General features: G+C 34.4%; 1 protein-coding gene across 4 annotated transcripts in view; it reads left to right on the forward strand.

The window, feature by feature from the left end:
* The window catches only part of HPS5 (HPS5 biogenesis of lysosomal organelles complex 2 subunit 2), a 40,552-nt gene extending 26,576 nt beyond the window's left edge, over positions 1 to 13,976 (forward strand). For 3 of the 4 annotated variants that reach the window (XM_039350792.1, XM_039350791.1, XM_039350793.1), the window contains exons 16-23: positions 1,118 to 1,767; positions 3,327 to 3,447; positions 5,290 to 5,445; positions 5,871 to 5,990; positions 6,910 to 7,023; positions 9,726 to 9,832; positions 11,053 to 11,329; positions 12,314 to 13,976. In XM_039350792.1, the coding sequence (XP_039206726.1) occupies positions 1,118 to 1,767; positions 3,327 to 3,447; positions 5,290 to 5,445; positions 5,871 to 5,990; positions 6,910 to 7,023; positions 9,726 to 9,832; positions 11,053 to 11,329; positions 12,314 to 12,374 (1,606 nt within the window). In that variant the 3' untranslated portion in view covers positions 12,375 to 13,976. Of the gene's footprint in view, positions 1 to 1,117; positions 1,768 to 3,326; positions 3,448 to 5,289; positions 5,446 to 5,870; positions 5,991 to 6,909; positions 7,024 to 9,725; positions 9,833 to 11,052; positions 11,330 to 12,313 lie in introns of those variants that run through there. The other variant, XM_039350794.1, reaches the window with a different exon arrangement.

Here is a 13,976-nt window from a genome sequence, read left to right on the forward strand (position 1 = left end):
TTCGCTTAGTGACTGTTCGAAGTGCCCCCCAAGGCACAGTCGAGCAAGACACCTGCCTGCCCACACGGCGGTGCTCTTCCTCCTGTCTGAGGTTTCCATTGTGGTGAGCATTTCTGTTGAGGATTGGCAGCGGGGTGGGGTGAGGGGGTGTTTGTTTTTTCTTCCCGTCTGCTGGGTGGCTGCAGCAGGTTTTGGTCACTTCACATGACCCTGGGACACTGTGACCATCATAAATATGAATCAGTTGCCAAGCATCTGAATGTAAATCACAAGACCCTGGGGATGCTGCAACATTCCAGCTGATGGGCGCTTCTGGGCTCAGCAGAAGTGCCAGGATCAGCGCCGAGCTCCAGCTGGAGCCTGGCACTGATCCTGGTGCTTCCACTGAGCCCTGACAGCCCTGCAGCTCCAGCAATCTCTCGCTCAGGCTTGTGCGGTGCTGCCACCGGTTCAGCTCATTCCCCTCCCCCGGTACCACTTTTCTAGGATGCTTGCGTACTACCTGCCAGGTGCCAATGTACCACAGGTGGTACCCGTACCACTGGTTGAAAAGCCCTGGCCTATAGGGAGAAGGTGGAATTGACAAAAAGCATTTTCCCCTTCTGTAAAGAAGGACTTCTGTTTGTGTATGCATGTGTATTTTGATGTAATCCAACTTGAATATTCAGTTTGAATATAAAGATTTTTTTTCAGTTCAATTTCTTCTGGAAGTTGAAGGCAGTATGGAAGTTCACTGTAATTTTGCTAGATCAGAATATGGAAGTTGCACAGACAGTTCAATGCTGTAAGAAGAAAGAATAAGTTTCTATATTTTACAGAGGCTTTGAGATCCATTGAAATTTTACATGTAGTAGCCGGATTGTGCTGAAACTATTAATCGTTGCAATTGCAATCATTAAAGTATAAGTAAAATGTCAATGAAAAAAGGTGGCAGGCTTCATAATTGTGTTTATTTGAATAATTATACATTATGATAAAGAAAATAAAAAGGATATTTGAACGTTGTAGTCCATTATAAGAGTCTGAAATAAAATTGCAGTATTAGCTCAATAGAATTCTTTGCCAACAGTTTTGTATTCACTAAACTACAAGTTGAATATCTTTCATTTTTTTAAAGGTCCAGACTCCAGGATCCACTTGTTTTGTTACAACCAGAAAACTTGAGGGCAATTTTGCTGGATTGGATTCCATTTCTAGAAGAAACCTGTGGATTAAAAACAGCAGTCATTTTAAATAATGAAACAACTGAGGAAAACAAAGAAATGTCTTTCCAACAATCTGAAGACAGAACTTTTCAAGAAAATGTTCTAAAGGATCAACATAGTGACCCTGAAGATAAGGAACTGAACACAGTATTGGGAATAAATGGTGAAAGTGACAATCCAAATATAGTACAGGGTGAAACTTGGGAAGAAAATACTAATTCAGTTACAAATTATAACGCTGGTAATATACAATATGAACAGCCTTTGAGGACACAGACCGTTTTCAACCAGCCTTACCAGATTAATCCCCCATTTTTTATACCACAGAACATTAAAAAAGACCTGACAGAGCTGACAACTTTATGTTTTGAATTAAATATATATAAAAGTTCACAAGTAAATAATGAGCCATGTGTGTTACCCGATGGTTCATGTGTCCTGGCTTCTAAATTCATTAGGGACTATTTTTTCATCCTTGATTTAGAAAGGTTGAAGAGGTGTATTATTAACTGTCATAACAATCATCCTGAAGTCTGGGATACCTACATGGAAGGTCTTAAAGGCAAGTAATTTTCAGGATCTTGTGTGTTGGTGTCTATCCATTTGGTAGAGTTGTGTCTTCTAGAGAAATTTGTAGAAAATCTTTGGAATTAGATTTGTGGGCTGACAGTTTCCCACACTTGCCTTGGAGATTTCTTCTGATTTGAATTATAACATTCAGAATTCCTTGGAAAAACCTATTATTATCCAGTGCACGTAAGGATTGTGAGTGCAAGAAACCCACATCTAAACTTTCTCATGTCTTTTTTTTTTCTATGAAATTCAGTAAGATAGAGAATGGTTGCACATTGATCTGAATGGAATAATTCTGGTAGCAGCCTCCCATCTCTAGAATGTCTTTGCTACTGTCAATAATCGATTAGAAGTTGCTAATAAACAATCACATTCAAATTGTTAGTGTGACATGAAATTGGGCTTTGAAAAGCTGTCAGCAATATTGTATATTGTGCACATACAAAAATCCATTGACTGATTTGATTGTAGCACCAGATTGAATCAGAAGTTTGATTCCAAGGGGTGATCCAGTTGTATTGTCACCTTAAAAGCAAAGATATGAAGGAGAGGTTAAACATTATAATCATACTAGTTCTTGTATATTTCAGTGTATTTAAGTGTTATTCAAGTAATTTCAATTTAGTTTTAATTCTGGTCCCACCCATTCTTTTTAAATCTAGGCATGCCACTCAAGGGCCAAGTGCAGTCCTTAGTCCAAAGAAGATGCTGCTGTCTGCTACAGGTAGTCCTCAACCTACAACCATTTGTTTAGTGACCATTCAAAGTACTGAAAAAAGTGACTTGTGACCATTTTTCACACTTATGACCATTGCAGCATCCCCATGGTCATGTGACCAAAGTTCAGATGCTTGGTAACTGGTTCATAATTATGCCGGGTGCAATGTCCCGGGGTCATGTGATCACTTTTTGGGACCTTCTGATAAGTGAAGTCAACGGGGAAGCCAGATTCATTTAACAACCGTGTTACTAATTTGACAACTAAAGTGATTCACTTAACATCCGTGGCAAGAAAGGTCATAAAATGGGGCAGAATTCATTTAACAACTGACTCGCTTAGCAAAAGAAATTTTGGACTCGGTTGTGGTTGTAAGTCAAGGACTACCTATACTTCTAATACATTAATTTTGTCCCTCCATATTCCCTTACACTTTCGATTAGGAATAATTTAAAATAAGATTTGATAAATGGGGAGGGGAATGAATAAAATTCCACTATGAATGGAAATCCTCTCAAATAATACTGTCTGTTGCCAATGCATTTCGATCAGTAATGCTAGGACTTACTCATCAAGAAGCAATCAGTGTAGCTGAGTATATATGACCATAATTTAGTTATCATAACTACAAAACTACTTCCTGTATTTTCAAAGTACATATGTTTCATTGCAAAATAGTTTGGATTTACAATGAAACATATGTACTTTGAAAATACAAAAAGTCTTACCTTTTCTGCAAAGTTAGTTTAAGATTGGCACTATGAAAATTAATGTCTTGCCTAAAGTTGCTGTTAAGTATAATGCTTGTAACATACAATTATTGATTTCAGAACTGACTTTGATTAGCCCTGTGACAATGGCCCTTGAAAATGGAGATATGTTTAAAACACTGAAGTTGCTAGTTGATTTGGGGCCTTGGGACGCTCCTGTTTTGCTGGCACATGCTGAAAGGTATACAGCATTAGAGTTTTTTGAATGCATATCATTTAATTCTTAGATATTGACACAGAAAAAAAAAATCATGTTCTCGAGAGCCATCATCAAACACAACGTGTAATTTGTGAAGAAATCTTGTACTCCTGTACTTTATAGTGGAGATCTACACTGGAGGAAGAAATTATTTGATCCCCTGCTGATTTTGTACGTTTGCCCACTGACAAATGATCAATCTATTGTTTTAATGGTAGGTTTATTTTGACAGAGACAGAATAACAACAAAAAAATCCACAAAAATGCATTTCAAAAAAGTTATAAATTGATTTGCATCTTAATGAGTGAAATAAGTATTTCATTCCCTATCAAGATTTCTGGCTCTCAGGTGTATTTTATACTGGTACCAAGCTGAGATTAGGAGCAGTCTCTTAAAGGGAGTGCTCCTAATCACAGCTTGTTACCTGTATAAAAGACACCTGCCCACAGAAGCAATCATCAATCAGATTCCAAAATCTCCACCATGGCCAAGACCAAAGAGCTGTCCAAGGATGTCAGGGACAGGATTGCAAACCTACACAAGGCTGGACTGGGCTACAAGACTATCACCAAGCAGCTTGGTGAGAAGATGACAACAGTTGGTGCGATTATTGCACAAACGGAAGAAACACAAAATAACTGTCAGTCTCCCTCAGTCTGGGGCTCCATGCAAGATCTCACATTGTGGAGTTTCAGTGATCATGAGAATGGTGAGGAATCGGCCCAGAATTACACAGGAGGATCTTGTTAATGATCTCAAGGCAGCTGGGACCATAGTCACCAAGAAAACAATTGGTAACACACCATGCCGTGAAGGACTGAAATCCTGTAGCGCCTGCAAAATCATCTTGCTCAAGAAAGCATATGAATGATTCAGAGGAGAACTGGGTGAAAGTGTCGTGGTCAGGTGAGACCAAAATTGAGCTCTTTGACATCAACTCAACTCGCCGTGTTTGGAGGAGGAGGAATGCTGCCTATGACTCCAAGAACACCATCCCCACAATCAAACATGGAGGTGGAAACATTATGCTTTGGGGGTGTTTTTCTGCTAAGGGGACAGGACAACTTCACCGCCTCATAGGGATGATGGACATGGCCATGTACCGTCAAATCTTGGATGAGAACCTCCTTTCCTCAGCCAGAGCATTGAAAATGAGTTGTGGATGGGTATTCCAGCATGCCAATGACCCAAAACACACGGCCAAGGTAACAAAGGAGTGGCTCAAGAAGAAGCACAACAAGGTCCTGGAGTGGCCTAGCCAGACTCCAGACCTTAATCCCATAGAAAATCTGTGGATGGAGCTGAAGGTTCGAGCTGTCAAACATCAGCCTCGAAACTTTAATGACTTGAAGAGGATCTACAAAGAGGAGTGGGACAAAATCCCTCCTGAGATGTATGTAAACCTGGTGGTTTACAGGAAATGTCTGACCTCTGTGATTGCCAGCAAGGGTTTTGCCACCAAGTACTAAGTAATGTTATTTCACTTATTAAAATCAATTTATAACTTTTTTGAAATGCATTTTTCTGGATTTTTTGTTGTTATTAAAATTATAGACTGATCATTTTTGTCAGTGAGCAAACATACAAAATCAGCAGGGGATCAAATAATCTCCCCCCACTGTACCAATATTGTGATCATGCATGCTGTTGCATACAGTAGAGTTATTGTCATATTCTTTTTCATTTTTATAAATTAAATTTAAGCAAACTTTTGATCATTTTTTGCATAGGTAGTATGTAAGTGCAAGTAATTTATTAAGCTACTAGTTCTAGGAAGAATTGTATTTTAAATAATTTTATCTTTTGTGTCTTATTTAATGTAGGTTTTATAAAAAATTCGGAGAAACTTCTCTAAGGCCTTTGACCAGGTTCTACCCTTTGATTGGGCCTTCAGATATCAAGCAGATTTGTAAAACTAATCCTGAACATTTTCTAGCATATTTAGACAGCCTTATAAAATCAAAGGCTGAGGATGAACGGTATGTGTTGGTTTCCTTAATTTGGAGAAGAGATGTAAGGGATAGGATACGGGGAGATGATAAAAATATTAATCCCATGTTAGTGACATTTGAGGAAAGAAAGTAGTATTAAGTTGATATTAGTAATTGATAGGAGAAAAAATTATTCATTAGTTTTATGATCTAGCTATTTTGTCAGCTCAAAAAGATATGCTAAACTAATACTACTGGTATACAATGCATTAAACATTTCCCATTTTCTTTGTTTTTATAAACTCTAGAATTCTTAAAACTAAACATACTTAGTGTGGTAATATTTACTTCTTTTTGCTATTTAAATATGTAAATACATTGTATTGAATCCAGATTAAAAAATTTGAGGCCTAATTAGATAGTATAACTATGACAAATTAATTAGAGAATTAATTATATATATATTTTTCTAGCTTGTCATTCCTTAGATCTCTTCTCCATCCTGATTCATTACAATTGGAGTGGCTGTGTTTGGCAATGTCTCATGATGCCCCACATAAAACAAGCACAATGGATGCTCAAGGAAATCCACAGTATGTAATTTATTAGCTTTTCTGATTAACTATGTAGCTCCAAAAGTCTTTTTTCCTAGATTTTATCTACAGACTTTTCCTAAGGCCCAGTTTGATCAAATCCTAGTAGTAAGGAAATGAAATATGTACAAGTTATATTTTGCTCATTTTAAATTCCTCCTTAATGATAAATGAATATTGTAAAGCTGCAATAAGCCATTGCTTTTAAATATGCATTTAAACTATGCCACTATTTGGAGTAAAAGCACTCCTATCTTCTCCCAAATATTTTTTATAGTGCTAATCCAAGTAACTGAACATCCTAGACTGCATGATTCAGAAACCGTGCTTAACATTTTCCAAATAATACAGACTTGGAAACCCACTTTTATCTTCAAACAGATAAAGCCATTTGAAACTAGTTCCCCCGAAGTTTGGTATAATTAAAAGAAAAGTTCCAATAGAGTATTTCCTACCTGTAAAAAGTATGTCCTAGGACCTAGATCACATGTAATGGGAAGCTGTTAAAAACAAGACTTGCTTTCAAAGGTTTATCGGTACATTTCTTTTTATTTTCTCCTTAAGCATGTTCCTTTTTTCTGTCCCCCTTTGTAGTATTTTATCTGGTTAATGATAGTATAAAATATTTCCTCTAATAATATTGATATTATGTATTAAAAATATTTATACTATAGATAGGAGCCAGGAAAATGGGGACCAGAGAGCAGGCCTTTCCTATGGTAGCCCCCTATCTCTTGGCATTTCAAAAATGTAATTATTTCATTGTGACTATTCCACTGTAGTCCACCCTGTCCGTCTTCTCATTAAAGCTGGGTATTAAAATTATAAACAAATAGTTATTGTCAGTATAGATTTTGATTACTATTTATTGGGCCTTCTTTACAAAAAGCCTAATATAATTTTCAATTATTGTTTTCAGGCCACATTCGCATTTGTTTACTTGGGGGTATAATCAACTGATTGTACTTTTGCTTAATCTTCCAGCTGATATTGTAAGGAAGGAGAAAATGACTGATATATGTCGAAGCAATGGGTAATATAGAGTATTTTCATAAAGCATTCTTGAAAAAACTTCATTTTAATCATATAATGTATTTTTTGTTTTGTCCCGTTTCATAATTTATCTCTTCAGATAGTTCAGCTTCAGTGTGTGATATCCATTATTTTTTTTAAAAATATTTTATTATTTTTTATAATCACAAATCCTTAATATTTTATCACCATGTTGTCTGGGCTCCAATATTTAGCTTACTAATACATGTTAAACTTCTTTCTCTCTACTACTTTTTTCTAGCCATTGATACAATGTATCCCCTGTTTTAAAGTATTCTGAATCTTTTTTCTCTTTCATTTTCAATGTTAAGTCTGTCCATTTCTGCACAGTCCAAATTTTTTTTAATTATCTCTTCCTCTGCTGGTAATTCTTCATCTTTCCAATGTTGAGCAATTACAATTCTCGCTGCAGTTAGTACATGTAACATTAAATATACACATTCTTTCTCATAATTTCCTACAATTATACCTAACAAAAATAATTCTGGCTTAAAATCTAAATGTTTTTTTTTTATCATTTTCTCTAACTATATATGTATTCTTGACCAAAGTCTTTTGGCTTTAGGGCATGTCCACCAAAGATGATAGTATGTGCCTGGTTTTTGTCTACATTTCCAACAATTGCTAGATATATTTTTGAACATTTTTGCTAACCTCATAGATATTGAGTGCCATCTGTAAAACATTTTATATATCCATTATTCTTGAACGCAACCATGCTCCCTATGTATTTGTGATCAAATGGTGACTAATTTGCTTCTGTGTATTCTGTATTCTTATACCTTTCAGATACCTTTGCTTTACCTATCAACTGATTTATTAAATCAGTTAAAACAAACTTGTCTTTCTTCCTCTCTCCTCCATTCTTGGTAGATTTTTAAAAATCAGTTTATTAATTCAGCCCATAATTGCCATTGCTAGAATTTCATTTGTGACTGGTGATATATGGAAATCTTGATTATGGTTGCTGAATAGATTTTGTGTAACCATGTATCGACTTTCAATGACTACATAGATTTTCTCAGGATGCAGATGAATAGAATACTAAGGAAGAAAATATTATTGAATTATATACAATAATTTGTTATTTTAGTTTGACTAAATTTGAAAATTGAATTAAATTTGCCTATAAAAAATACAAACCTGAAAAAATTAAGTGTGAATGGTTCCAAATATATACACTGATTGAATTTAGAAACTCAGCTGTCAACTTGTTTTCAGTTGGGTCTAATATTTGGATAGATTGTATCTCAATTTCTTAAACCGATAATGAACTTTAAAAAAATTTTTTGTACTGAATCACTCAAAAGTGTACAATTAATAGGAACATGTTTTTGGAAGAGAACATCTCCTAGTTTGACGTGTCCTTTTTATAAAGATGTTAGTTACAAAGTGTATATGCTCCAAGTCATTTCCTGATATAACTAGTCAATTTATTCCTTAATGAGGAGTATTTTCACTTTCTTGGATTTTCTTTGTTTTTTCTTTAGAGGAACTGTCCCTGTCACCACTTGTACCATAACATTCAGCTTGCCTCAGTAGCAAGCCAATGGCCAATACAACTAAAAAGGAAATTTTTCAAGGCTGCAAAATTAAATAAAGTCAAATTATCAGCAGCAAGGATAAAACTTAAAAGCATAGTCCTCTTCTGGAAATTATAAAATACATCTGAGTTAAAACATTATTTAACATACAATCATCATCATTCAGATTTAAAATGATGCCTATTTACAAAGAATATCAGCACTTGTGCAATGCTTAGCCTCCTGAGTTGCTATCTTGGAGATCAAAAGCTAGCACCAATTTCTCCCAAGGCTCATCCCAATTTCTTATCTAGTCTTTTTGACCAAATTCCTATGGTTTCTGGCAACTACCTCGTATCCTTTGCTTATATGACCCTCCTTCCTTTTTCTAGATGTGTCTTTTTCTTTACAATGTTTTAGAAGCCTCTTATTGTATCCATATTTGTCTCTAGATTTTTCCTGTTTTCCTTTCTAGTGGGAATTGTTTGTATTTACACTTTTAGTGACACATCCTTTCTGGACACTTCCTCTTCAGGACTTCAAGCCACTAGATTTTACCTACCTTCTAAGTTCATCGAACTGTAATCTTCCGAAATCCGATATACAATATACAAATCTGACTCCAATATACAAATCTGATTCTCCTCTGTTCTTCCCCTTGATATTATGAACATGGTCATTTTTGTCATCTTTATTTCTTCAACCATTTCTTCTGTTGGTCAGGATTTCATCCAAGATAGTAGACCCCCTTATTCCTTTTTCTATCTTCTGCAAATTTTGGGGATCACTGCCTTGTGGCAGAGTAGATTTCCAGATGTCAGTAAAAATGGAATACTGCAATGGAATATTGCATATTTGAAAACTTGATCATCTGCACAGTCTTCATCCTTATCTTCTGCCTGTCCAGGCAATTTATAATAAACTCCCATAATAATATTGCTTCCCTCCCCCCTTTTATCCTTATGCAAATGTTCTCCAGATGATTTCCATGCTACAATTCATTAATGTCTGTGCACTTGACAATATATGGTATGTTTTGTGATTTGTACTCTGAAGTTATATATACAATTAGTTGAAATAAGAAATTATTTCAACTTGTTATTTAAGCTGGGAGTGCCAATTTAGAACTATAATCTAATGTTTCATTTTACTGTTATAGCTTCTGGCCTGGATATCTTTGTCTCTGTTTGGAGTTGGATAGAAGATCAGAAGTATTTACGAAAATTGTTCATTTGGATGACATGGAGTTGTTGAACGCCAAAGATGGTTAGTTTAATTTAAAAATCAATTATGAATATTAAGTATCTAAGGCATGCATTTTAATTTATTAACACTGAGATAAAACAATTTCATGCAACAAAACCCCCTTCTTTTTGAAATTCTATTTAAGGAGACATTACAACATAAATTTTGCACTCGATGTAATTCTTAAAAATATAGTTCTGCTATAAAGTAATTAAAAACAAGTTGTGGATTTTGAAAACCTATTTTGTTTTGTTTTAGATTTGTTATATCCATATTATTAGAGTAAAGTCAAAGTATTAGGATTTCCTAAACCTGCCCAGAGGCACTTGTTGAAACAGGCAGCTACATAATCAAATCAGATCATCTGCTGGCTCCAGAAGTTGAGCAGTGGTAATTGGTGATGATGTCCCTTTCTGCCATTCTACCCTCCAGGCTCCAGTATTAAAAAAAGTTACATCTAGTATTCTACTTTTACTTAGTCAACATTCATTCCATTCTGTTTGTGATGTAAGTTGAGGAAATGTAAAAATGTAGGATTTAATGTATCCTTGGCAATCTAATATGACCCCAGATTACTGAGAAAAGCCCCAAAATCTCCAGAATTCTCTCTGTAGAGTTCCTTGTTTGCCAGTGGAAAGGATTCTACAGTAACCAATAGCCACTAGAGCTCGGGAATTCTGGGAGTTGGAAGTCCACGAGTCATAAAAGAGCCAAGGTTGCCTACCCCTGCACTAGAGGAATTAAAATATTATTCTCTTAATCATACTTCTTTATCTTGCCTTAAAGATACAGGTAGTCCTGAGAAGGTAGTAACAACTATGTTGGGCTCAATTGTGATTGTAAGTCGAGTACTACCTGCATATCTTCTGTGTTAACTTGGAAATTGTGAACAAATTCATTTTAATGTCTCCTTTCAGTTTTCAACAACTAATTGCAGTCATTATGATTTCAATGTGGCCTTCCATCAATTCTCTTATATACATGCAAAATGAAATTGAACATATTCTATCTTATTCTATACATTGGATAAGATGTATAGGATAACATGTTGCTAGTTTGGCTTTACATCTTTCACTGATACTTGTTGGACTTTATAAATTCATTGACTGCTGTCTAGATCAGGATGTAGTGAAAGAAATGTCCCATAATGCATAGGTATACTAAGATATTTACTGCACATCAAGTAAAATGAAAGTGATTTGCTTCAAATAACTTTTTCCATAAATCAAATCTGTATTTAGGAACAGTTCCGAAGACAATAGAAGAATGGAAGTTCCTTCTTTGCCTTGTGAAGAGTTACCACAACATCCATGTTTCACAAAAGGACACATCTGTTACTAATGGTACTCCTGAATGGCCAAATTCTGTTACTGTTGAAAATGTTGCACTCCTTGCAGCCAGAATAATTGGTCCAGATCGCTCTTTGCAGCTGTTACAGGAATGTGATCTGGTGGCTGAATTATCAGAAAGATTTGCCAAGATTTGTGAGATACTAAGAATTGCTGAAAAACGGCAAAGGTAAGTGTTTTAAGAATTGTTTCTTACAGGCTATCCAGAATACTACAATTTAGAGATGTGAACAGAGTTACAGTGCTTCAAAATCAATTTTCTTGAATACTGTGATTTCAGATTTTTTTTTCTGACAAATAGAACATCAACATGAAATAATAATAAAATACAAAAGCAAAACTTGAAAAAACTGCTTGGTTCCTTGTAATTAAAGAATTCAAGTGTCTTTACTTTGTGTCTTTTTTTCTGTTGTGGAAATTTTATTTCAATTAGAATTTTTCCTACTCTTTTAAGAACATTGATCAAAAGAAAGTTTTTCAGGATTTTAGTATAATAAATCTGCCAATCAAAAAAAACCTCAACCTTCAACAACTCTGAATAGTTTATAAATTTATGATTTATGTTTTGAGAATATTTCTGGTTCCCCCCAATTTTATGAAAAACATTTGACCAGTTAATATTTAAACAGGTATTGTCACCAGAGTTGTAATAGGTAACAGCTCCTCCGTCAATCTTGAAAGATTTTGACTGATGTGTCATTTTTAAAGGTTACATTATATTTAAGCGTTACTATTATAGACAGCTTGATGACTCACTGTAAAAATTCTCAAATCCAATGCCCATACTTTGTAAAGACTTTCAAGATACCCTACTGTATTTGATGTAATACTGAATTTCTTCCTATGATATTAAACAAAATATGGAAAGTTGCATTTCTTGGCTATCGTTTCTTAAAACTAGGATTAAATAAATAAATCTCTCTTGAAGAAAATTAAGGTAGTTTTGTTTTGTGCATTTTCTTTGTGAGTTTTTAAAAATTTATTTTGAATTAGGATTTTTATTTTATTTAGTTTAGCAAAGAGGATAATAGAAAGGTCTTACGAGCTCATAAAAAGTTAGAGCTGTAGTAGTGACAAGTATGTTATATTTCTGGGTTGATGAAATAACTTATTTCTTTGCCATTTTTTTCTTTATTCTTCTCTTCTGTTGCAGAGCCCTGATCCAGTCCATGCTAGAAAGATGTGACCGATTTCTGTGGTCTCAACAAGCATAAAAGCACCCTGGATTGTAAAGATAATGACAAGAACCATTTTTTTCTACATTGCATCATTTTAAAGAAAAACTTTCCTGTGTAGAAAAGGTGCAATATAATAAAGCTTTGTTTTTATTAGATATGTGTTCAATAATAGAGAGTATGTTCCCAATTATTTATGGTAAATGTTGCATAACAAAAAGATGGAAAATCATTTGTATGCAAAATATTTTTTCAACTACTGGGACTAGGCATGAAGATGGAATTCTTTATTCTTATTCCTATGCACTAAGTGTTAAATTTGGTTATACTAAAAGAATGAAATATTTAACTTTTCTGTCAAAATTTTTGGATTTTTTGAGTAAGACAGCTTGCAAATGAATATAATTACAAATACTTTATAACTAAAAAGCCACACTCTACTTTCTAAATTAAACTGAAATCTTTGGCATGGTGCATGGTTCAGTTAAGCATGGTATGATTGTATCTAACATTCCACAGATGTAAAAAGATTGTCAATTTTTACTAGTTATATTAAAAAATGAAAGAAGTAATTAATAGAATTAAGCAGCAATACTAATATATAATTCCAAGCAGACATTCATGGAACTTATATGTATTTAAAACTTGCCTATTTCAGCATTTAGTAAGTTGGTACAAATCACTGTGGAATGGAATGAGGGGAAAAAAAAAACACCCACATTTTCCTAAAAACATGTCTGAAAGAGGTAGGAAGGGGGACTGTCTTACTTGGATTTTCAAGAAATTGAAGATATTACTGGTAGATATATGAACCTTTCTTACCTGGCATCTGGTTGTGTTTTTCATGTATACACTTACAGAGGTTTGAAAAGGCATCTAAATTATGCTCATGTATGATCCATGGCATGGATCATGTACTACTGTACTAATTTTTGTTTGTTGCTAAGGTAATTTTTGGTCTGGTAGCTGGGGAAGGGAAAGGTTATAAAATTATTATGATTAATCTTGCATTTTTGTTAAATTGAATTAGAATTGCACCATTTTTATTCTCTAGTTTACAGCGTTTCAAGGACAGACATTTCACGCTCCTACTTATCCATGTTTTTCAAGGTAGAAAGCATGCAGAAATGTCTCCTTTTTTTCTCCTTAGGTTGAATAAAGCAAAAGAAAGGAAATTTGTTACAGAGCACTAAATAAAAGACTTTATAACTGTAGGCCACAATCGAAAGAATCCCATTCCCACATGCAGAGGCTGATCTATGTTTCATCTCCATAGATGCATAGCAGATTATTGTTTTATTTTGGGAAGGTTTTCGATGGAACCAGTGGGTTAGGCTAGAGTCACCACTATTCAACCTTTGACATCTGGGCTCACCCTGTTGTACAAATGAGAACTACCTCAAGTTTGTTTTAAGACTGATTTAGATGCACAGGGAGTTCATGAAATAGTACTTACATTTTGCACTGCATTCTATTTTCAAAATTATTATTTTTAGTGTATGTCTTATCTTCTATTTTTAAAATAAACAATTAACAAGCATTCAGTATTACTTTGTAAGCATTTTGATATTAACAGAAATCTGGAATCATGTTCGGGTTTTTTTTACCTAACCTGATGTTTAATAAAGGTAATATAATTTC

This window comes from Crotalus tigris, unplaced genomic scaffold, assembly GCF_016545835.1.
Source record: "Crotalus tigris isolate CLP2741 ecotype Arizona unplaced genomic scaffold, ASM1654583v1 scf7180000018354.2857554, whole genome shotgun sequence".
Taxonomy (NCBI): Eukaryota; Metazoa; Chordata; class Lepidosauria; order Squamata; family Viperidae; genus Crotalus; species Crotalus tigris.